Source organism: Periophthalmus magnuspinnatus, chromosome 3 (genome assembly GCF_009829125.3).
Source record: "Periophthalmus magnuspinnatus isolate fPerMag1 chromosome 3, fPerMag1.2.pri, whole genome shotgun sequence".
Classification (NCBI taxonomy): Eukaryota; Metazoa; Chordata; class Actinopteri; order Gobiiformes; family Gobiidae; genus Periophthalmus; species Periophthalmus magnuspinnatus.
In genome coordinates, this window is record NC_047128.1 from 7,765,714 (window position 1) to 7,791,674 (window position 25,961).

At 37.1% G+C, this 25,961-nt stretch overlaps 1 protein-coding gene across 1 annotated transcript; it reads left to right on the plus strand.

Annotated features, from left to right (window-relative positions):
- The first annotated feature begins 12,841 nt into the window (after window positions 1–12,841).
- On the plus strand, window positions 12,842–25,184 carry marchf7 (membrane-associated ring finger (C3HC4) 7). The gene is made up of 11 exons (XM_033990584.2): window positions 12,842–12,941; window positions 16,167–16,331; window positions 18,080–18,214; window positions 18,296–18,476; window positions 18,793–18,981; window positions 19,596–20,637; window positions 21,273–21,442; window positions 23,643–23,746; window positions 24,010–24,114; window positions 24,659–24,707; window positions 24,822–25,184. Exons 2-11 carry the CDS (start codon window positions 16,176–16,178, stop codon window positions 24,896–24,898), a joined length of 2,208 nt encoding a protein of 735 aa, XP_033846475.1. The 5' UTR covers window positions 12,842–12,941; window positions 16,167–16,175; the 3' UTR covers window positions 24,899–25,184.
- The last annotated feature ends 777 nt before the right edge of the window (window positions 25,185–25,961 follow it).

Genomic DNA, 25,961 nt, shown 5'->3' on the forward strand with positions numbered 1-25,961 from the left:
TTTCTAGATTAAAACATAGAGAATTCAAAATAAGATGAGTGGATTTATATTACATTTGGCACAGTGGCAAGAAACTAAACATAGTACAGATCATTTTAAATAATTATGAGGTATATTTAATGAAGCAACACGAGGTCACAATTGTAAAGGAAGGGCAACTGACATAAAAAGGTAGCTGTTAACATCACAAGGTGGAACATAGTATTTTGAGCTTTGGAGATGTAGACAGACTAATAATAAAGGGTTACTCAAACATGTGTGAATGAAACAAAATAAAACACAACTCCAGGTATTTTTTTGAAGAGGTAACAACATTATAACATTACTTAGATTAAGTAATATTACATTAGATTAAAACATAATGTATTCAAAATAAGATGACTGATTTATCTACCATTTGGCATATTGCCACGAAAATGTAAACTAAACACTGTACCTATATATTTCAATTTAAATACAGATCATTTAAAATAATTCTGAGGTATATTTAATGAAGCAAGCCACCTGAGGTCACAATGTACAGTACACTATCAGTCCAAAGTCTGGCTAAGTGAATACTATTGTAAAGGAAGGGCATCTGATGTAAAACCAAAGACAAACCAATATTGGGCTCAGCCCTGGAATAGCCAATCTCTACTGAACTAAAGGTTAAAGTTAGGTTAGATTGAAAACTATCACTACTTGACATCAGTAAGCATTTTCAGCTTTGGAGATGTAGACAGACTAAAAATGTCTACTCTACTATAAAGGATTAAACAGGAGTGAATGAAACAAAACAGAACTCCAGGAATATTTTTGATGAGATAACAGCATTGTCACATGGCTTAAACCTCAAAAGAGTCAATTTTGTGTAATATAGAACCTTTAACTCAAAAGACATTGATTGCAAGACAGAGATCAGTGGGAAATTTGACTCTTATAAGACTTGGGTATTCATAAATTACAATAAAGGAAAGACCTGTAGGTGAAAATATACCAGAAAAAGTACGTGGGTCAGTCTCTCAGATTAGTCTATTACTATTACTTTCTGTTAGCAGCATTCAAACAGAACAATTTCCTCTGAGCTTCCACGTCAGATCTACACCACAAAAGTCTGTTAGCATAGCATCACTCACACCTGGATGTGTGACTTTCATTTTGAATAATTGTAGGTAAATGAAACCATTATTATTCTGGTGTCAATGGAGAAACACATTCTTTTATTAATGAGTCCAATTGTGATTGCACAATGATTCGTTTAACAGGCTCACGTCTATATGGCTTATGGGAGAGCATTCAAACAATTCAATTAAATACACACTCAATACCTGCGGCAGTGTGAGTTATTACAAAAGTCTGTGGTATGTTAATATTGTGGAGTTCACTTTAGGTTTGTGTCAGTAATGTTTGAACAATATTTTACTGCCATTTCATTTTATCCCTTTCTTCCCACAGGGTTGCAACAAAAGTAAGCAGCCCTCAGCATATTCATGTATTAAATCTGTTCAATTCAATGACATTAGGAAAGCCACAAAAATACTGGTTGATAATTGTTTAGGCTTATATTTTTCTTATAATGTTAAAAATAGATTGTTGTGACATTACATTCCACTGTTAGTACCTGATCAATAGAAGAAATAAAGATGAAGGAAGTATGCATTTGCCCTGCTCAGTGTTGTTGATTTAAGCCATCCTAGCAAGAGCAAAGGTTTTTGGTTGGTAGGTAAACTATATCACCCAAAGGAAACCCACTGAGACACAGGAATAACATGAAAAATGTACACAGAAAAGCCCACGAAGATTATATAAAGTTACAAGACAAAGAAACATATTTAAATAAGGCAAATGGTGTAATGTAAGAGTCGTGTAAAAAGTAAATAGAATCTTATTTCTTTTCACATAATAACCTTGAAATGCTTGTATTGTGGTTTGTGTTGGTGAAAACATTAACATCTCAACCCACAGCGAGAGCTCTTCAGACGCATTATGGAATCCGAACTATGCCGCTACAACATTCAAACAAAAATGGTAAATGACTTCTCGCCAAACACATAGATTTTCACTGCTCCAGTGCTCTTTCAGTTGTGCCCTGTCTGAAGTGTATGTGGGGACTTTGACTATAGGAGCTGCGGGGGTGGTCTTAAGACTGTTTTAGGCCCAATGAAAACAGGCTCTGTGTTAATTAATACTGGCAGGCTGCTGTTGCTCCTGGCAGTGTGCGGGCGACGCCTGGTCAAAAATAGGGCACAGCACATCGGCAGAGCAGTAATGATCACAATGGTGACATCATCCTGGCCCTCTCAGGAACAAAGAGCAGCAGGCATGCACATGGAGGAAGGCAGATGTCATGTGTGTCTGGGGATCATTCAGACCAACAAAATGCTCTTTGAGTCCACAGAAAGGGCTCATAATAGTTGTACGGGGGCAAAGCCAGACATTCAAAGATACACTTAAGTCTAACTAACCATTTGTTTCATGATGCTGGACATTGTCACTAAATTATTAGGCAAAGCGGTGACAAAATCAAGATTTTAAATGGTATGTCATATGGCACTAACTTGTCAGAGATATACATTGGTGTTAAGCCATGGAGAAATTTGTACACAAGCCAAGCTGTTTAAGTCTATTCGCTGAGCCACAGGGGAATAACAATATAGAATATAGTTTCTAATTACAATTATTTTAAAATAATGTAAAAAGGGTGACAAGGGTATGAAGTGATACTACTGCACGATTGTGTTTTATTTGACAGTCTATAAACATTTTGTGCAAAACTTGCCCTCAACCAATACATATGCAGACATTTTTACACTGACATATAGAGAATTTTCCATAATATTGTCTAAATATTGCCGTTGGGATCATAAATAATGCCATCAGAATAACAATGCTTAAAAAATAATAATAATAATTTAAATAAAACAAAAACAATAAATACATTATATATATATATATATATATATATATATATATATATATATATATATATATATATATATATATATATATATATATATATATATATATATATATATATATATATAATGTATTTATTGTTTTTGTTTTTCTCATCAACAATACATATTTAGCTTTCTCTAATGTGCAACAAATAACAGCGTCTATCAGCTATTGCTGTCAAGTGTTTTATTGATCGGTTTCACTACAAAGCAAAGCTCAAATATAATAACATGTGTCTGTGTGTTTGGTGAGGAGCAGCAGAGCAAAGCTGAAGAATGTCCACAAATAGCTCACAAGTATTTTCAATGGTGCCCTTCCAACATGTGACCTAAAGTGCTAACACATGTGGCCTTGCCCTCGCACCATTGTTACTGATCTGTGCTGTACAAGTATCTTTGTGCACTCTGGGGCCAAAGCCAGGAATACAAGAATGCTGTGTACTGCTGTGGTGCCTGTGCCATTGATGAAGCCTTGATATGGTCAATTAAATGTACATTAAATGAACAGCTTTAGCCTGAAATGTTGAATACAGTACAACAAAGTGATTTGTAACATAATATAAAATATAATAATATAAAAAATAATATAAAATAATGGTTAGGTTATATTTCTTTGCAAAAATTTGAATAATGTAATTACTTGTTTAAAAAGCCAAATTAACTAAACTATTAAAACTGAAATTTATGTTTATAGATTGCAAATGTATTATGAAGCTATGAAGTTACAATAATACTTATATTATATATATTTTAAAAAATGTACTGTATTTAACACTCCAAGCTAAAACTGTTCATTTACTGCAGGGGTGTTCAAACTATGGCCCGGTCCTCAGACCAATTTTATTGGCCCTCAGGCCGTCAGTGGAACTGGCCCAATTGATCATAATCAGTACTTTTTACTGCAAATTTGAGTAATCGTACCAATATAGCCTAAATAACATCACATTGCTTTGTCATACAGACCTAATATTAATATTTCAAGCCTTATTTAAAGTATGTTAAAGGCACCTACCTGAATTATCAACTGTATTGACCACTGGTCTGTGGCCCTCTGTGTCAAATATTTTTCAAGATATGGTTCTCAGTGAAAAGAGTTTGAGCATCCCTGATTTAATGTATGTCTAATTAACCAAATCAAGGCTTCACCAATGCTTGTAAAAAAAACCCCTCAAATGTTAGAATCATGTATTCAAAAAGTATTTCAGATTTTGGTTACAGACTGTAGTGAGAAAATAAAACAAATGAATAAGAAAAATACTTATATAATCCCAGAAAGTGGTATCCACGGACTAGGGAAAAAAGCAGGTTTGGCTTTGACACAGTAACCTGCACGTGTGCCCGTACATTTCTCTAATGCCCCCCTCTCTTCTGGTGCTTTTTAGGATCTTGTTCTTTAATTCATACAAACTAGGGGCTCTTTGTAGTGTCTCCACAAACACTGAGCGGACAGAGGGAGGAAGGGAGGCCAAGGGAGAATCTGTGGCTAAAAAGGAAACAGCTCTGGACCTGGACAAGTCGTGGGAAAAGAGAGGGGTCTGTGGAGGAAAAACAGAAATGTTTCGGGACATTCCTCAGTGATTACACAGCGCTCCACAAATCCAGACATTCTTTGACCAGTTATTCGCTCTGTCTTGTAAAGAAACACAGTCATACAGACGATTTCATGGACAAAAAAAAGACATCAACAGAGCCATAACTTTGTATAAACATTGTTACGGTCATGTTTGTCGAGCAGTTTGTTCATCTGATAAGCAGCAATAACATAGTCAAGCTGAAACCAAATGGAAAAGTTGAAGACACCGTGGAATTCAAGGTCTATGAGTCAATTCACCATAATCTCAAAATAATAACTGATTATTGTCTAGAAACAATGAAAACACTGAAGCACCTCATTGAGATAAGCAGACATAAACAAATCCTACATATCTCTTGTATACAAAATACTTAAGTTAACAAGATACAAAACAATATAGGCTGTAAATCAATCTGACATTATGCTAAAGAAACAAGAAACTAAAAAAATGTTGGGTTGTGGATAGTCTGGATATCTTTAATGAATAATAAATATAATTGTATTCACAAAAAGCATTGCATTTAAGTTGCTGTTAGTATCAGGTAAATAGAGATGCATCATTTACAGAACAAGTTTCGATGTTTTGCTTGACTAACAGTGCATATCTGGATTATGTCACCAGTTGTCGTCATCATTTAACAATTTTTTTAATAGTACATATTTACTACTCAATCAGCGTTTCAGTTTTATGCAGCTAAAACCTGCAACAGTCCTCCTGAAGATGTGAGACATGCCTCTAGTTTGACAATGTTTAAATCCAGGCTCAAAATGAATGAGTGTTAGCTGTGCATATAACTGAAAGGTTTTTATTCTGCACTCTTCTCTTTTAATGTTAATGTTATGATGATTATTTATGTTTTGATTTGTTTGCATTGTAATTTTAATGTCTTGCTTATGCTGTAAAGCACTTTGAATTACTTTGTGTATGGATGTGTTCTAAACAAATAAAACTTGCCTTGCCTCACCTTACTCTTTTCACCTCTTGCATTTATGAGATTGGTGATTACTTGCACCTATTCCATTTCTTCTCTTTCTGAGTGCAAAAAAACGTATTCTGAACGTTACATGAACTATTTCTGAACTATTTCCTATGTGGATCAATACAGCCCATCTAAAGTCTTAAGCCAACGAGTGACATTCCAACAAGCAACACTTCTAACCCAAAAGCCATGCTCAAAGGAAAAGACAGTATTATGTCATATCCTCCTCAACCTAAAAAAGGATCCAAGTAAAAAGGTTGGCATTGTGTACAGATCTCACGTTACATGCCCATGGGCCTGGGGAGTTTTAGTCTTCCGCCCAGTGGAAAAAGCTTGGTTGGGTCCTCCCTTGTCACAGGTAGCATGAATGAGAAACAGCTCAGAGGAATGCGCCATTATGCCCTATCAGCGGTGGGGTGCGGGGGGAGGAGCGCGTGTAGACTCTCCACACAGAACAGAATCATGTGTCTTAAGATGCCATTGGCTGCTGTGTTCATGTGATGTCATAAAAGGGGGCAGACCAAAGATGCAATACAATGCCAATATGCAGATGCTTCAAAGATATTTTTTTTTTTTTCATAAATTGTGCATTTTGCATTGTATGTATATAGGTTTAATTTATTTGCATGGTTTAATTCTAGTCATGTAATATCATATGTCTGTACCGGTTTTTAATGTTTTTTTATTGACTTATATATTTGTGTTTTTTTTTTTTTTGTTTTTTTTTTTTTTTTTTTTTGGTTTTTGGAGGGGGACCCAATGGGTGCTGTGTTTAAAAATACAATACAAACTGAAAAAACAATCAAAAACAAATAAGTCCATATTAAAAATCAAAAACAAGTGCAGGTGTGTGTATAAAAGTTTGTGATCAGATTATTAAATTGTAACTGTGACATCAACATATCCAGTTTTGCTTTTCCTTGGAGTGTATTCCATTTTTCTGAAGCAAAACAGCTAAAAGCCCTCTTTCCCTTCTCAGTTCTTGTGTGGCTCATCCTTAGCTTTATACAGTCACATGATCTGGTATTAAATGTTCCGGTGTCAATGAGTAACAAGCACATGAGGTATTCTGGCAGTTTTTGAAGTAGTCCCTTATAGATAAACTTCATACAGTGCTGTTCTCTTCTAACAGATAGTGATGGCCAACCTACTTTTTCATAGAGAACACAGTGATGAGTTTCAAATCCATCACCAGTGAATCCAATGGTTTCAAAGCAGTTGCTGAACTCTGCATATACACCACATCCCCATAATCCAATACAGATAGGAAGGTTGCTTGCAATATTTCTTTTCTGCAACTCATTGGGCCAATATTTGTTTTTGTAATAAAATTATAATTTAGATTTTAAACTGCTACATAATTCTGAGATATGTTTTTAAAGGATAAATTTTCATCAAGCCAAAATCCAAGATATTGGTATATAGTATTATTAATCTACAAAGGAAATTGGGCTATCTGGTCATACGTTTTACAACAAAGAAGTGTGACCAAATGTCACCAATCTTACAATAAAACACAAGTAAAAAATCCAATAGAGGGATTGACACTTTTCTGCCTGGGATGTTCCACAGTATGACATTAAACTTATCTATGTCCATGGAGACAAGCAAGTGACACCAGGCCAATACACAAGCCCGATATGTGGAGATACAACCCCATTCTCCATTTAAAAAAAAAAAAAGAAAACACCTGTAATTGAATAAGGTTTAATGCCACATTGTGGGACCTTCCAGGCGAATCAAGATCATCTCCATGGAGATAAGCAGGTGACAGACCCTCCACGAGAAAGGTTACACAGTGCACCTTTAAAATAAGAATTAAATAAGTAAAATACATCTGTGTACATGATTATATTATATTCACACATCAGTTGTATTCATAGAGGATTGTCCTTGGCCTTGAGGTGAATCAAACCATTTCTTATTAAGGGTCTAACCAATCTACGAATGTTGAACCTGGTCATAGTCTCTTGCAAATCTTTTAACATCACATGCATGCAAGGTACAGGCCACAGACATTAAGTTAAAACCTTTAAGCCACCTCTTTTACACTTCGTCATTTGTGTAGGTCATGCGTCTTTTTTTGTCAGCAATTAATCTGAAGCGCAGCCCCCCTCTATGTATTCATTTTCTCTTCCTGTTTTGTCCTTCACCTCTTCTTCTGTTAACCCTGGCTAAATCTACTTATGTTTGATCACTGCTGTTGTCTACAAGCGACTAATAACGGCGTGGCTTTTAGTACAACACCTTACCAAGCGTGATGAGCATCATGCGACCTTCACATTAGTATGCATCTATAGTGCTTCAAAAAGCTTCCCATGGTTGACCTATCAGGACCCCGAGCATTTTACAAATGCTTAAAGCATGTTAGCAATGTTAAAATTGTAATTACACTTATGAATAATGTGTAAATATTGAAGACAAAAGCAACAATTAAAGTATATAGATTGATCTGATTCATGTTTTTACTCTAATTCAGATGCAAAGTAATGTATGCTAATTGACTGAATTCTGTTAATCCTGGGTTTATGCGATGACGGTCTTTACAATGCCTTTCAAAACAATTATTCAAATCAATCTAATTAAACCTGTTGAAATGGGCTGTAATTGCTTCCCTCACTAAACAAACACCCAAGTTCTGGCATGCAAATAATAGCACTGCTCAATAGGGTCTTCTAAGAAACGTGAATGGGGTGAAAGTGTGTAGCGTGGCGTCCTCTAGTGGCGGTGAGTGGTAGTGTGGTAGTTTAACAATGACGTAAACCGTGTGTGTGTGTGTGTGGGGGGGGGGTGTGTGGGGTATGTGTGTGTGTGTGTGTGTGTGTGTGTGTGTGTAGCCAGTGTGTGTGTATAATAAATTGCCAAGTGGATGGTAACAGCTTGGACAAAGACGATACTGAAAGCAGAGACTGAAAGGGTTAAGATGGACTTCTTGAGATTTGTGGTAATTTGTATAAGCCAAAGGAAACATGGGGTAATGTAATGTGTGTGTTAAATGCATCTGCCAAGGATTTGTAATCACAATGCAGATCAGGCGGTGTCTGTCTCCATCTGTCAGACGTCTGTACGACTTAATTGTCAATATTTAACAAATGTCTATGTGCTCAAAGATCAAGGGGTTTCAAATAATTTGGAATCTCCAGCGTAAGGTATTTTGCACAGGGAAACTACTAAAAATATATTTTGGTATTTCATTTCAATTCTGGTTGGGAAATTGTAGCCTTTTCTTTTCTTACTTATTTCATATGATTTTTTTTTTTTGTATATGTCTGGTAATTATAATAATAAAATCATATAATAATGCCTTACATAATATTAGCAATGCATCAGAAATGTGCTTGCAAATGTCATGGTTGAGGCTGCTGCTTCTCAAGTTTCTTCACAGAAATATCACTTCATTGTTTGGAAAATAAGATTGAAAGTTGCTGTTCTATTTATCTTTAATCCTTTAAGCAGAATTTTACTTTTTATTTTTTATTTTTATTATGTAGCACCCCACATTCTAATTTGTGATAGTATCCATGTACATAAGGCCAATCTCCCATCTCTACTCGTACATCAGTTCTCCTCAGCATCCTAATAAACAAAATCTTGTAGGACTTTAGCTGTTATCTTTTCTTTCCATCTTTCTCTCATATTTTGTTTTACAATTATAAAATGACTCCAGAAACTATTTACAGCTCATAGTTAAGTTCCAGTGTCAGTGCTCCAGTCTGTTTGACCAGGACAGAGGTCATCTTCTGTTAATGAGATAGCACAGATAACAGGTGTTTTTAAATTGAGCTGTCATTCAAAACACTACTTAGTACTCCTCCGCTTATTCTTTCAAATGTGTAAAGGTTGCATTTGAAAAATGGTTTGGGTTTTAAGTAATGTATCTTCAGACACTTTGCACAATGGCTCTCAGCTTCTTCTGTCTAGGCAAAAGTACCTGGTCCCATGATGCAAAACAAAGTGCTTTAAAAGCAGCTTTATCCCAGAAGCTGTTCGTTTGCTAAATAAGCCTTAAATTGAACCTTGACGTTTTTATTCTGTGTTATTCTTATTCAGATGTAAGGTTTTAGTTGTGAGCTCTTTTTTTTGTTTTCAATGGAGGCCAACTCCAACTGCAAACCAATTCTGCCTGTGGGTATAAATAAAGTTAGCTGAATAGAAAACCAGTGCTGTGTGGTTTTAATTTTTGGTTGCTGCTGCTACCTTTGCGAGGATGACCCAGATTCACATTTTGTTATGTTTTCTATGGTAACTTTGTCATCAGCTGTAAATCTATGATGTGGCTGGCAGCAATGCAGTGGCAGTGCTCATTGAATAGATCTTACATTATTAATCACTAGAGTCATAGCATCACATGTGAAATTAAATCTGGCAAATAAGATGTTGTTTTTTTTTTACTTTTTTACTTATCTGTGGATGTGATCCCACTAGATGAAACGACAAAGTCAAGACAAGACAGTGCCGATAACAACGGGACAAGATGAGACTTTGACATCAGCAATAATTGATTATTGCACTCTTGAGCGATCCAATGTAAAGTTGTCTATATTGGTGGCAAAATTTTTAAAGGAAAAGAAATCTTGTCCCCGTTTTAAAATGAAAAAAATGTCTAAAAGTAGGCCACCACTGGCACCTGGTTCAGTCAAAACATATGGCATCACATAATTAAATTCACACAATTAAAAAAAACAAACTCTTGTAAAACTTCAACAAGACGTAACGTTAACAATTTACCTTTATCCATGTTATTCAGCACAAACACTTGTTTCTACCCACATTCAACAAACAGTAGGCCTAGGTGGAAATTTCTATTTAATTTAGAAAATAGTTTGTAAAGCTTGAGCACAAGTTCATTTAGCTTTGCTAAATGTTACGACTCAGCTTGTGTGGGAAAGGGAAGTAACAAAGAAAACCAAGATGGAAAAATGGAAAAAAAAAGAATTTAATTAACAGGAATGTAAGGGTAAACTAAACAAAAAGGGATGAAACATAGATAAATAAAAAGGTTTCTTGTAAGGGTTTACACAAAAACAAAAAAGGTAAAGTTAACTACAAAACAAACTTCACAATAGGTAACAAAATCTTACAAACAGAGTCAGTACTGACAAGTGTCTCATAACAAAAAGCCACTACCCCTGTAGTAGAGATGTTACGCTCGAGCCTCTCAGCTCGACACTGTACCGACCCTATGAAGCGGAAGTGTTGCCGAGCGTTGTTTTGATACGCGCTTCACCACACCAAAAATCACGTGACCAGTCAAACCGAGGCCTCGTTACGTCAGAAGTGTCAGAGATATGTGTTGAGCTACGTTTTTAAGCTGCTTTGCGGGAATTTTCATGGGGGTGGCTTGTAATTATGTCAGAGCTTTAAAAGAGAATTGTGGGTTTTGAGAGGAGATTTTGTTGACAGCATTTCTAACACTATACTAGTTATTCAATAAGGGAAAGTTTATATTAAAGCAGGTAAGAAACAACAGGTAAGAACAGATTACACCTAGTACAGATACATTTATATACACTTGGTGACATATTACATAACACAAGATACACTCCACCACATACACAGATTCACATCAACATACACCTAGGCCTATATAATACACAGTCATAGCTTTAGGTCGGTGATATAGGTAGGTAAGTGTTGAGAGTGAGTTTGAGTGGTTGAAAGAGAGTGTGAGTGAGACAGTAAGGAAGAGATATGGAGGGACAGCTATTGCCACCAAAAAGAGCACAGTCATATGCACAGGAGCACTTAGACTTAATAAGCCCCAATAAAGTCAAGTGTTTGATTTGTGCTCAAGAGAAAATCTCTAAAAATGTATAAATACCATATCTTACATTTCCCCACTCACACCCCCGACACCTTTTCCAAAAATGTTCCAATTTCAGAAAAACTACAGTTGCAATCACTATCCCAGTTGCTTAACCACATCATTTTATTCTCCAGTTTAAAATGCCTCTGTAGCTCCAAACTCTTTAGTAAGTCAAAGTAAAACTAATGCATACAGTAAGTATAGGACACAAAGACACCAGTTTGAAAAGTACATTTTTTTTATTAGAGAGTAGCCATTTTATTTGTATAGCGCATTTAAAAACGTGAGTTGCGCCAAAGAGGGAAAAGCAACTTAATTTAAACACAAGTTGACACAAAATAATGTAAAACAATATCATAAACAGGAGAATAAGTTATAAGAGAATAAAAATAAAATGGAAGTGATAAAATACATTCAGATAAAAGTCAAGGGGAGTGGGGGTTAGTGGAAGGGGCGAGGTTCACAAAAGCTTTACGTCACATCCGCACAAAGGCATTACAGAAAAATCCAGCAGATGTCGCTCTTCTGACTGTGTCAAATGATTCGAAGCAGTGTGCCATTTTCAGTGCAGTTGTCTCAAAGTGTTTCAATGTTTCATGAGGTTTCGGTTTTACCATCACTACCCTGTAGTGACTAGACCAAAAGAGACACACACAATGGCATACTGGCAACTCCAGGCCAGCAGCCCGGAGCAGGTGTCCCCAGTCTTCTTAAATAGAGTGGGAGGTGACTGAAGGTGGGCCAGGCTGGAACACTGTCCTCCAATCACAGCCTAGGGATCCAGCAGCCATGTTTATGGAAAAAAAAAAAGAAAAAAGAAGACTCAGGGATACACACAATAAACATAATGTATAAATACAAACAACAAAAGAACTTAAGGTCTAGGGCTGTAACACTAAAATCAAAGGGAAGGCATTCATCAGGAAGCTATAACATATGAATTTGAAGCCAGAACTGTTAAAGGCACGATGCAACTTTTCTGGTGGAGGGACTGTCCCTTGCATGTCTCCATGGAGATGTTATTGCTTTGCCTGGTATGTTCCACATTAAACTGTCTTTATGGAGACAAGAAAGTGACCTTAGCAGAAAAACCTACAGGTCAGACCTCTGGAGAGGAGAGAAAAACAAAAACATCTTTAACTGAATAAATGCAAAATAGGCCTTCCATGCCTCCTCCCACTACCAACAGAAAAGTTACTTAGTCCATCTTTATGAACTGCTGAGAAATAATTGAGCTTTAGTTTTTTGTTTAAAAAAAAAAAAAAAAAAAAAAAATTATGGAGTAACCTTTTGTCCTCATAAGCTAATTAGTATGCTGTGTAAAATCTAATATTGCTTACACTGTACACTCATGGAAGTAAACACCAGACTCGATGTGGACTATTTATGACATAGGAAATAATATTAAAACACAATATAACCATGTTTGAGTTTTTTTTCACCCTCAGACCTACCTTTAAGGAGTTAGCTAAAAATAAAAAGCAGGACAAAAAAAAGCACATGTATACCCCACCTGAAGCCAATCACGAAACCACGCCCCGTGTCTTTGTAAATCACGTGATCCCCGTTCTGTCAACAGCAGTGCACTCAAATAGAAGACATATTTACCTCTGCTCGCCCAAAAAACAGGAAGATTTGACTTAAAGGTGAGAAATACGCCGTTAATCTGCAATGCACGTGTAATATATTTTATCCAAGGACATTTCAGGAAGTGATCGACTCAAATAGTTGTTTGTTCATGTCTTCCGCGACCTTTAAACCCGATTTGAACTGGTATTGAGTCTACCGCCGACGAGCTAACCTTCACCAATTGCTACAGAACAATTGCATTTTGGCGTATCACGGGATGATTTAACAGCAGTATAATGCAGTCAAAATTGCTCGTCTTTCTCTGATAAAATGTATTTATATGACATGTAAAAGCGAGCATGGACTGAGTTAAAACGCCGTGTCAGTTTGCTCGCGTTAGCTTTCCCCCTCTTGTGAAAGCAGCTGTCACGCTTCGTGCAAAACAACAACGCTTTGTTAAGGAAGTAGCATTTAGCTCACGGGAAGTTTAATCGTTTAAGGCTATGAACTTGCCAAATTGACTGTACAATTTTCCTGTGGGGAAGAATATCGTTTGACACTGGGGCGTTATCGTGATAAACCACAGTTTGTTGGCGACGACACCTCTCAGTAATACGAGAAGCAGTAAAGATAGCTCTAGTGGAAAATACAGCACCATCTTCGCTTACATTTTTAAATCAAGCTATTGACATTGACTAGAAGCTTATCATTTAACAAAAATGTATTATTTACATATCACAACCCCTATTAACAACTATAGTCTGTGGGCTCCAATAATACAAAATCATATTCGAGTCATGGGTGATCTGTGTGAATTTGGCTGGTGTTTTGGCCATGTTATCCGTGTGTAAACCAGGTAAGCTGGTGGATTCATAAACTATATTTATCTGCATGTTTTTATCAAGATTAACTGGCTCTCTGGGGCATAGAGTTCAAAGGGTAACCCAAACCACCCAACTCCAGAAGCCGATCCATAACCTTTTCTGAGTAGCTTACACAACTAGAAGCATGTGAGTAAATCTAAAATGACAGTGAACTTTAAAAACACGTACTATATAACTTTGCTCACTGATAAGTATTCTTATTTTTTAGTAACTAATGTTATATAATTTCCACTATTGAGAGTAGCCAAAACATACATAACATAGCTTAACATTTTAGTGCAGCCAATGGATCTGTTAAAACTGTTGCATCCTTGCATCACTTATTGTAAGGCAAGGCAAGCTTATTTGTATAACTTCATTCATACAAATAGAAATGCAAAGCGTTTTACAGACTAAAAAAATACATTAAAATCACAATACAACAAATCAGTAAATCATTGTACAATATTCTACATTTCGAGACTGGTTAAGTAGAAAATACATTGCCTATAAAGTATAATTTTGTTTATCTTGATGTTATTAGGCTATATTTCTGGAGAGTTTTACTATGAAAATGTTTATAATAATGTAATACTGTCACCAATCCAGTCTTCTGTAAAAGTAGCCTATATTTGTCACTATGCTTACAATGTACCTGATACCTTAAGTACACAATTACCACACGTAATTACGCCTTAAACGCCACACCTTAATCCTTAATTATTAAATACTAGTACATAGTAACATCTGCTCTAAAAATAGCGTCATCAAATCTTCAATATATAAATTTATATTTTTAGTTTCTTATCGTTTGGTATTGTAATTTCTGTTTGCATCATCAGTTAGATTATGCAGGATCATTTTGGCATCAGTTGTAACCTTTACCTTGCTTATTTACTTCAACTATATACAATGGTCTATTCAGTGTGTGCATTCTGTAAACAAAGTCACATGTTCAGCATGTTTTCATTTGGAAGCTGGGCGTAGCTTACTTATATTATTACTGTTAGACATTGATTGAAACCTCCCCTGTGTTACTCACCACTGTAGACAAATCAAAGTTTAAAATTAATACCCACTCCCTCACTATAAATGACTTACCACTTGTGTGTGATAGTTCATAGTCCTAAAGAAAGACCTGGAGGAGGAGAGCAGTGGTAGGTTTGACTGTTTACTGACACCGTCTCAAGGGTGTGTCATTGGCATATTACTGCTCTGTACTTTCCCACACCTCTCTATTAAACCATATCTGAAAGGCCGTCTGCTTCTCTGCCACTAGTATGGTTGTAAGTCAGCTTCTGCTAAATCTTGTCAACCCAGCTATAGTTACAATAGCACAAAATATTCAATAAAATCTTAGGTCAGGAATCGTAGGGAGTCCCTAGGGGTTTGTTATAAAAAATCCACTCAGTCAACTGCAAAACAGAAAAAATGACTGCAGCAGTTCTAGTAAGTGTGTGTTCCTTATGCTAATTACTGACAACATTTCATAGAAAAAAGGAATAAAGTACTCTAGACAAGTAGATGAATGAATAGAATGAATCAGTACGTACTTGTTGTGACTTGGGAACTGCCAAAAGGGAAAAACTGTTCTGTGTGCTTCTGCAGTTTGACCTGTCATAATGTATTTTCCAGTGAATTTCCTAACACCAGGTTCCATTGATGCTGTGGTTTCCTTCTATTGAGTAAAACATTAGCCACACCAATGATGATTCCGGATGAACTAACACTTTGATCATCTGGCCTGTTTCATTCTGTGTGACTTTTTGAACAAATATATGGCGAGATTACCCTGCTCATTTTCTTTTGGCTAGCTGTGAATATGATTTTTAGATTTAAATAAGATGAGCTTAAATCTGATTTTTGAGTTGACTACAACTTGCCACCTGTTGTTTAGGTCCATTGGAATTGTGTTGTGGTCTAAGTGGCTTGGTAATTCTAGTAAAAAGCCTAATGGAGTCAGGGAAGCTGATACAAACACAGTACAGTTTAGACAGGCTCAATTCAATAACAAACAGCAGACTAAATCCTTAACAGTAGAATAGACCTATGGTGTGTTCACACTTAACTGAGCTCAAACCAGAATCAAACCCAGATAATTCCTAAAGTAGACTTGGATCTTGGTCCTGTTCTAGTCCCGGTCTAGTCCCAATTTTGACATAATGTATGTGCAAGTATGACTGATAAACTACCAGTTAGGTTGTCCTGACCAAAACCCGTTCAAGATCTGGAAATGGGGCCCCAAGTACTGCTCTGTTGATGCCGTATGCTCCTGACAGGTTGGCCGAAAGGCATTGAACCAAGGGCCAACTGCAGAAGAAATTAAATTAACCATAAAGTGTATATTAACGTTTATGTGTTTGTAATTTCAAATGTAGAGGCTTAAAGCATTTAAAGTAAGTCATGATTAGAACATACATTTTCCTTTCTCTGTTGCAGGTGTGTGTGATGGATTCCCGGTCCAGTAGACTGCCCTTCTGTTTGTCAAGCTCCAGACCATCGTACTCCTCCAGCTCCAGTCGACTCTACAGCACAGACTCCGCCCTGAACAGCGACCGCTTCTCTAGGACCTCCTCCAGCTACAAGACAGACCCAGAACCACAGGTACAACTTGCATTTCTATATAATGTCTTAAATCACGTGTGGAGATCTACCACAGGCCTGTAAGGGGTTCAAGTATCAATTACTACTGTCAAATAGATTTGTCAAAATAAATCCATTTCCAGATATTAACCAACACTAAAATGACTATGGTAAATGGATACTCCTGAAACGGTTCAAGAGTATCAGCACTTGTTCACAGAAGTAGTACAATTACATGGTCTGTTTCTGTATTTAAAAATGCTCACAATTATAATAAGGAGATTATAAAGCAGCCTGGAAGCTCATTGGTATAGTAAGCAGATCCACTGACCCACAGTTTGGCCAGCTCTCAAAAATGAATATTGTGTTCTTGGGCAAGACACTTAACTCCATGTCTGCATACACTGGTGTATCAATGTGTGTGTGAACGGGAGAGTGGTTCCTTGATGTAAAGCTCTTTGATTGCCTTTAAGGTGAAAAAGCACTATGTAAAAATGTGACCAGAAAGCAGAAAGGCCCACAGGCTATATTTGACTGGACAGTATAGCTTGAAACAGGGAGGTGAAGAGTTGAGGACATTCAGCTGTGAATTAAACTCCAGATGCTGAGAGAGGCACACACAACACAAGTTCTGCGATTAATCCTTGAGCTTATAGTGCAGGACACGAGCTTATTTCTTAATATTAGTTTAACTGTCTACTCAACAGAATAAGTCGTGATTGCTTTGCCCATGAAATCAAAATAATGTTGTTTTCTCAGTTAAGTCATCAGGGCTTTTTAAAAGGAAACATTCTTCTGTTGTTTTTTTATTTGAGTTGGATAAATTGTAATAATTAAATAATAAAGAAGTCAGTCTATATAAGAATACTGGAAGCCAGTAGCTGTTGTTGTTTATTTTACCCCCATCTGAGTTTTATTGAGACCTACAGGCTTGGTCGTGTGTCGCTGAGTATTTCTTCTTAAAGTCCTGAGGGCATGACATGGTGCAGAGCTAACCAGTGGTATGAGTGGTGCATGAGCAGTCACTTTGAGCAGCTTTTTATAGGGCAGCCTAGATTCTTTGGCACCCGTTGTGTGTATTTCAGGCCTACTGCTCGTCAAAGCTCATCTCAGTAGATAGCGTTACTGTTGTTTAGCCCCCACTGGGCTGTTCCAGCTCTTTCTGGAAGCTTTCTGCTGCACAAGCATAACTGATTGCCTTTTATGCTACATGGACAAATTCAAAGAATCTAACCTACTATAAGAAAGTAAAAAATTGTTAACAAATGTTTTTTTTATTATTATTATTCAATGCCTAGTGTACATTGGCATAAAAAGGAAGCCTTCCTCAATATAACGTAATCCAGTTAGGGATGTGAGATCCACAACAAAATAAACCAAAAAACACAATTTTCTTGGAGCCAAGTCATGATTTTTATCTGTCATGATTCATATAAACTTATCTTTTTTATTTTTACTGGTATATTACCTTGACAAGGTAACTAAAGTCATCTGCTTCACAATACTGTGACCTTACCAAAATAACATATTGTCACAGAAATTAGAATGCAAGTTGATTGTAATTTAAAACCATCTGTAATTTAAATAAAAAATTTGTGCCAGTCCCCAAAAAAATAAAAACTCACAGCATACACTAGAAAATAAATCTATGAATACAAGTAAAAAGATTTTCATATAAATGTTCTAAGCATCCAAAAATTGCTATATATGTGAAATGCATTATTATCAAAACAAAACATAAATTTCGGAATAAATCTTTTTTCCCCCAGAGTTCTCGTCTCAGAGATTATGGTAGTTCAGACAGCCGCAGTTCAAGCTGGAGGCTGCCCTCTTCCCTAACTATTTCCACCAGAGCTTATGATCGACCCTGGGCTGACTCCTCACTCACCAGCAGAAACAAAGTGGTACAGTCTTTGATCTACTCACTGTAATGGCCTGATGATAACAACTGACAACGATTTTTAAAATAGAGTCTTATTTTGCAGAGTGAACCAGAGGGCAGATTCAGTACACGATCGTCCCTGCTCAACAATATTGTAGACGATGGAGACTCTAAAAGGGCCAAACTTGCATCTGTCTACAGCACCAGGGGACTGTATTCACAAACTGCCAGCACTTCATTCAGGGGCTCATCCCTTCCCAGCAGCAGCAGTAGTAGCAGTAGAGGTACACTACATTTTAGTATAAAAATTACTTTTTGGACTACATTTGAGAGATTGAAATCTGAATGCAAAAGTCTTATTCTAGAACATTCCTTTATTATGATACTTGGACTCAGTAGATATAAAAATACATGTTAAAAAAGTCCTAATTTCAGCTGTTTGTTTATATAGCAATGCAACTACTGTAGTAAGACTGTATGAAGTAGGAAGCCAACTAGGCATCAAGCTTAACTAAATAAACTCCACATTTAATAGTAATTAAGAACTAGATTGAATACCCTTATGAATATTTGGATATATTTTTTATATTTTCTTTCCAGTTTCTTCCGACAAAGAAAATGACTGGAGGTCTTCTCATTTTCTCCCTCGACAATCATCATCGTCCTCCTCTTCATCCTCTTCCTCCTCAAAACTCTTCTCCAAAAGAGAGCTAGAGACCAAGACTGAACCCAGTTACTCAGGTTTAGGAGAAAGGAGAACCAGGACGACAGGACTTCCCCCCTCATTGTGTAAGCATTTTCTTTTAGAAAAAATTACAAATACAAACATGACTGAGCAAAGTATTCATAATGGCTACTGAGATGGCAGCCTTACTCTGGTTTGTTCTCTCATTTCCTCAAACGCCACATAACTGAATAATACTTTTCCTTAATCTGCCAAAGCTGGTGAGAATTCGAAGGACATATTTAAAACTGGAAACAGCAGAGACAATTAAATTCACAATTCAGTTCACAATTTACATTTTAAATATGAACAAGACCAAAAACGGAGCCAACTTGAATGTGATTTAAACCTACACAAGAATCAGACAGACCCCACTGATTAGATTTGATAATCTTACAGTGCTGAAAGTCCTATGTACTCCTTTTATTAAAACTGGATGAATGAAGAGGTTTATGACTGGAAACTAACATCTATAATTGATAATGGTTAATATATAAATCCCTTTATGGCAGGAAGCATATAATTTTGCCTGGCACTGAGAAAACACACACACTTTAAAAAACATTACTCTTTACCAACTTTTTTAAATTGGTAAAACATTACTAACCAGTTTATTTTAACTCATTCATTAATTTGATTTATCCTAACCAAAGCTTCTAAAATATCTTCACCCTTCCAGATCAAACAGACAGAGTGACGTCCACATATGCACAAGGAGCACGGCCCAAAGAGACCTCCTACACCTCTACCGCCTTCACGTCCCGGAACAGTCGCCATGTCCCCTCTACCTCTTCCTCCTCCCATCACCCCTCCATGGAAAAGGACCTGAGTAGCAGATATACAAGTCGTTTCTCTGGGGTCCAATCTTCCCACAAACCCACACCTCGCCCTGAGCCCACAAAGCCCACTTCAGATGCCACAATGATGTCTTCTTCTCAGAGATGGTACAGCTCTACTAGATCCGAAAACTCACTGCCCCCTAGACCTGCCACCGAAGCTCCTGAAATTGAGGGTCGTAGCTCAACACGGAGACTATTTTCCCGCTTGTTTTCTAGGCGTTCCAGCCAGGACTCAAGTGGATCATCTAGTGTTAGATCTGTGGAAGAAGACGGCCCATCCACGGAGTCTGCCGATAGCGATGAAACTCCTCCCATTGTTGACCCTCTACTATCTGAATCAGTTACACGCAGACAGCATAGAGTTATGTATAACCCCTTATGTGAGGGCAACAATCTTCGTAGCGGTGTGGCGCCAAGGAGGGAGCCTGCTGTTAATGGTAATAGCAACACAAATTCAGCAGAAGGTAGTGGACCATCCTGGCTTTCTTCGTCTATCAGAAGTCGTTGTCCTCCTTTGCTTGCCCGTCTAAGGAGATATGCTAGAGAGGAGAATACTGGCTCCGCTACCAGCCCGGAGTATACATACAGCCGTCCGCCATATCTGAGAAGGAGAGACGACCAAGACGATGAGGAGGAGGAGGAGGAGGAGGAGGAGGAGAAAGAAGGAGCAGTGGGTGTGAGCAGTTTTGAATGTTCAAATGAGGCTGAAGAGGAGGAGGTGCTTCCTGATTTGGAAGAGGTATCCCATGTGACCCGTAGAAGACTTGGACTGTACCAGAACTTTTCCATGGGACCACTGGGAGGAGAGGAGCAGCTTGAGGACCAAAAAGAGAAGCCCATCTCCCCCAAGAATCAAGAGAAGCTGCGCAAGATCATGGAGAGGTAATATTTAGTTTTATGCAGTGTTTTAAACTCACCTGGAAATCCCAACCCAAATTTTCAGGAACTTGATTGAATAAAAAGGAAACTATATATTTGAGTTTAAAGGCACTATGTACATTTTCTGATGGCGGATCAGCCACCTGCTTGTCTCTATGGAGACGTTATTGCTTTGGGGACAACCAGGGCAAGTTAAAGATCAGATCTGCAGAGAGGTGTAAGTGTGTATGTTTTTGTAGTAATAAAAACATTTGTAATTGAATAAATGAGACTCTGGAACATTCCAGGCAAAGCAAAAACATGTCCATGTAAACTAGCATGCGGCAGACTCCCACCAGAAAAGTTACATTGTACCACCACATGTAAAATTTGTCTTTGACGAAATAAAGTTAATAGTACACAAACAATATTATCTATCCAAGCTTATTTTGTAATCAGTAATGTAATAAGAAAGTAAAATGTAAATTTACATCACGTGACATTTCTGAACTATCAAAGGTATGAAACAAATGGATTACATGAGAATCTTATCAATACAAAAGACCCAATGAACCTAATCTGACTGAATACATTTATTTTAATTTATATTTTAAAGATTCCAAAATGAATCACAACCCTTTCTAATTTCTCTGCTTCAGACTGCTGATGGAGGACTCTGATGAAGAGGAGGGAGACCTGTGTAGGATCTGTCAGATGGGAGAGGAGTCAGTGTCTAACCCTCTGATCCAGCCGTGTCGCTGCACTGGGAGTCTACAGTATGTGCACCAGGACTGCATCAAGAGGTGGCTCCGCTCTAAAATCACCTCAGGTACCATCACACCTATTACTGTAGTCATAGGTTTCAGCTTCCTATTATAAGCAACATTTTGAGGCCTTTTTGCCATTCAAAATATAGGATTAAAAAAAATAAATATATATATATATATATATATATATATATGTATATATTAATTGCTATGACAACTGTTAATTTTTCATCATGTGAAAATCAGATTGTTAAAAGGGATGATGTCAAACTTTCAGCTGGAGGGCATTAAGGAGTCTGTTGACTACACTGAATTTATGAAATGTCCAAGGGGGGGAATACTACTTTACCATGTTTAGAGTAGCATTTGTTTTCAGAATCTTTCAATAGCACACCAAAAATGTCTGCCAAAAGTTTCCTGCCCTCGTGTAGCAATTACACATTATATATTTTTTGGCATGATGTATGATGTCATACTGCCAAATGGGGTAAACAATAGCAAATTTCCTGCTTTAAACCTGTTCATTAAAAAAAATTAAAAACAATTGTATAGCGCTTTTCATGACACTCCAAGATGCTTCATACAAGTATTATTATTACTGAAGGAAAACAATTGAATGAGCCAGATAATTTACATATAATAATGGCTGGCCCTTGACAAGGCTACAGTGGGGCAAAAAAGTATTTAGTCAGCCACCAATTGTACAAGTTCTCCCACTTAAAAAGATGAGAGGCCTGTAATTTTCATCAAGGGTACATTTCAACTAGGAGAGACAAAATGAGGGGGGAAAAAAATCCAGAAAAATAACATAACTGATTTTTAAAGAATGTATTTACAAATTATGGTGGAAAATAAGTATTTGGTCAATAACAAAAGTTCATCTCAATAGTTTGTCATTGCCAACAAAGGGTATATAACGGGTCAAACGTTTTCTGTAAGCCTCCACAAGGTTTTCACACACTGGTTCTGGTACTTTGGCCCATTCCTCCATGCAGATCTCCTCTAGAGCAGTGATGTTTTGGGGCTGTCGCTGGGCAACACGGACTTTCAACTCCCTCCAAAGATTTTCTATGGGGTTGAGATCTGGAGACTGGCTAGCCCACTCCAGGATCTTGAAATATTTCTTACGAAGCAATTCCTTCATTTCCTGGATGGTGTGTTTGGGATCATTGTCATGCTGAAAGACCCAGCCAGGTTTCATCTTCAATGGCCTTGCTGATGGAAGGAGGTTTTCACAAAAAATCTCATGATACATGGCCCCATTCATTCTTTCCTTTACATGGATCAGTCGTCCTGGTCCCTTTGAAGAAAAACAGCCCCAAAGCATGATGTTTCCACCCCCAGCCTCAAAGCATGATGTTTCCACCCCCAGCCTCAAAGCATGATGTTTCCACCCTCATGCTTCACAGTAAGTATGCTGTTCTTTGGAGGAAAAAAACTTTTTGGTAAAACCTCAACTTGTCGTGTTTGGATGCAACTCCGATTTCTATTTTGGTTTCATCTGACCATCTGACCATATGACATTCTCCCAATCCTCTTCTGGATCATCCAAATGCTCTCTAGCAAACTTCAGACGGGCCTGGACATGTACAGACTTAAGCAGGGGGACACGTCTGGCACTGCAGCATTTGAGTCCATGGCAGTGTTGAGTCTTACTGATGGTAGCCTTTGTTACTTTGGTCCCAGGTCTTTGCAGGGCATTCACCAGGTCTCCCCATGTGGTTCTGGGATTTTTTTCTCACAGTTCTTGTGATCATTTTGACCCCACGGGGTGAGATTGTGCGTGGAGCTCTGGATTGAGGGAGATTATCAGTGGTCTTGTATGTTTTCCATTTTCTAATAATTGCTCCCACAGTTTATTTCTTCATACCAACCTGCTTAACTGCAGATTCAGTCTTCCTAGCCTGGTGCAGGTCTACACTTTTGTTTCTGGTTTCCTTTGACAGCTCTTTGGTCTTGGCCATATTGGAGTTTGGAGTCTGACTGTTCCCCCATTCTGTCTCTCATAGTTGAGAGAGACCTGAAATTTTTATCATACGTACACTTCTTCTTTTTAAGTGAGAACTTGCACAATTGGTGGCTGAATAAATACTTTTTTGCCCAACAGTATATTCTAACAACTCCTCATAACAATAGTAATTTTAGGTGCTACCCTCTCAATTTAACATTAAAAGCGTATACAATGTTGTCAGTGTTATTTGAAAATCAGCAATTACGGGTTAACTTCTGTATAATTTATGTTGAGTGTAATTTGATCCATAGGTACCAACTTGGAGGGCATCACCACATGTGAACTGTGCAAAGACAAGCTGCGTTTGAACCTGGACAATTTTGACATTCAGGAGCTGTACAGGTCTCATGTTCAAGTAAGTCAAGATTTCAGTTAACCTTTTAAATTTTAGATACTGTGTCCATCTGTTTAATGTTTCTTACATTATAACTTGGTGTAAAGTAATGCAACACTCCTTCACCATGCATGTGTCTCACACACAACTGAACCTTTCTTTTAGCCTGGTGTTCTGTTCACTTTGCAAAGATAATGCATACAGTGTGATTTAAGCACATTGTCAAAAGCCTTCATTACTCCAATTTCTGATTCCTAATCTTTATTTTGAATATTTCCCTCCAGTCTGAGTATGATGACTTCATCAGCAGTGGTCTGTACCTCGTGGTGCTGTTGCATTTCTGTGAGCAGAGGTTCTCTGATGTTCTGGGAGCTGTGGATGCTGCCGGGGTAAGAAAATGCCCAACAAAACTGTTTCAGAGTTAAGGCTATGTAGTTTTTTCACTTTACTTTTTATCATTATATTTTATCTTAACGTGTGTTTCAAAGGCCATTATGATTACATGTGATCATTTAGTATTATGGTATAAACTAAACTATGTTTAATTTTTTATCAATCTAAGACTTCCTTCTGTTCAAGGGTCTTGCCACAAATATCAAAGCAAAGGATTAATTGGCTGGCAGTGAGCAAATCTTTGGAATGCCAAATAAATCCAATACACCTGGATTTTTCTTGGCATTCCAAATAATTTATCCCATGCAAAATTAAGCATACACATCATTTATTTATATTTATATATTTAAAATTTAAAAACCTCTTTATCATGCCTCCGCTTCAATGGGATCTAGATCCAACAGCTGATAGTGTGACAAAATGCCAGGGTGAAATTTTGAGATTAAATATTTTTATTGCTATTAAAATTACATAGTAGTCAGAAATGTGTCTTTCACCATTTAAAATCTACAATCCACAATTCTCCCCTTTTTCACCTAGTTATTCAACCTGGTGAGAATCCTTCATGAACACATGGACACTCTTGAAAGTATGTCTTCCAAATATTGTTTCATTAAATTTCTGCTGTTTGTAGTTGCTATACATAGTACTTGCATTGCATTTTAAAATTGTATGAAATTATCATTTGTTTTTCTACTTGCAGACAGGGAAGGTGGGAGACAGGAAACTCGGCCATCTATTGAGTTTTCTGACCTGGATGACGATTTGGAGGAATACTGAGAAAATGGAAACGGGAAGTTGGATACAGTTGGGTACAGAGTGTTTTGGCACACACTTTGACCTGATATGCAGTGGCCGAAGATGACGCCAGGTGCACACAACATGCCTTTGCTGCTGCTGGCTTTTGCTTTATATGCAAACTATAAAACATGGGTGTGGTTGATTGAAACTGCTGTATTATTTGAGTGCACTTTATTCAGTTCTAATTAAGTATAAATGCAAACTTTTAATTGTTAAACCACAAGTGCTTTAAGCTAATAAATTATGTTATGTGACAGACTTTTAATTGGTTCAGAATTCTATTATTTTCTTGTCTTTCATTCTCTCATACATTTACAATCGACACTTGCTTAACTTTCTGTGAACTTATTTACAACGCTGTATCCTATGTACAAATCTCGTTTCATGCAATATTTTGTGAATAAAGATTTGACAATCACTATACGTCGCTATTGTCACTGATGTCCCCTTCATGTATTCATTTATGCGAAACTGACTCTTGTGAGCTTTAAGCCATATTAGAATATTGTTACCTCCTCAAAAACATACCTGGGGTTGTGTTTTGTTAGATTCACACATGCATTATTAGACTATATCTACATCTTCAAAGCTTAAAATGCTCTGTTCCACCTTGTAATGTCATATAGTGGTAGTTTTCAAGTTAACAACTACCTTTTACTTATAGTTCAGTTGAGACTGGCAAATCCAGGGCTGAAATTATCCAAATGAGTCTAGTGAAGGTGTATGGAGTTTAAAAACACAGTGGAGGATTTCCTATCTTATCCCATGGCATCACAAGATTAAGGAGTGTTTTCAAATATGCAGGGCTTGTATTAAACATGTGTGAATGAACAAACCACAACTCCAGGTATGTTTTTGATGAGGAAACAAATCAGAGAATAGCCTAATACGGGCCCTTTAAATATGCAAAATGTTACTTGTACAGAAATAAAAAAAACTAAAACTGGGAAGTGTGTATTGGTTATAAGTATTTACAATGAGGTTAACCTTACCACTGCTACCACTGTTGAAAAACAAACAGTTCTGCCATTCCTGTTTCATT

Coding starts and splice junctions, on each gene's coding strand:
- marchf7 (XM_033990584.2), top strand. CDS start 16,176: ATGGATTCCCGGTCCAGTAGACTGCCCTTCTGTTTGTCAAGCTCCAGA. Junction 24,115..24,658: donor GAGCTGTGGATGCTGCCGGG/GTAAGAAAATGC, acceptor TTTTTCACCTAG/TTATTCAACCTGGTGAGAAT. Junction 24,708..24,821: donor ACACATGGACACTCTTGAAA/GTATGTCTTCCA, acceptor TTCTACTTGCAG/ACAGGGAAGGTGGGAGACAG.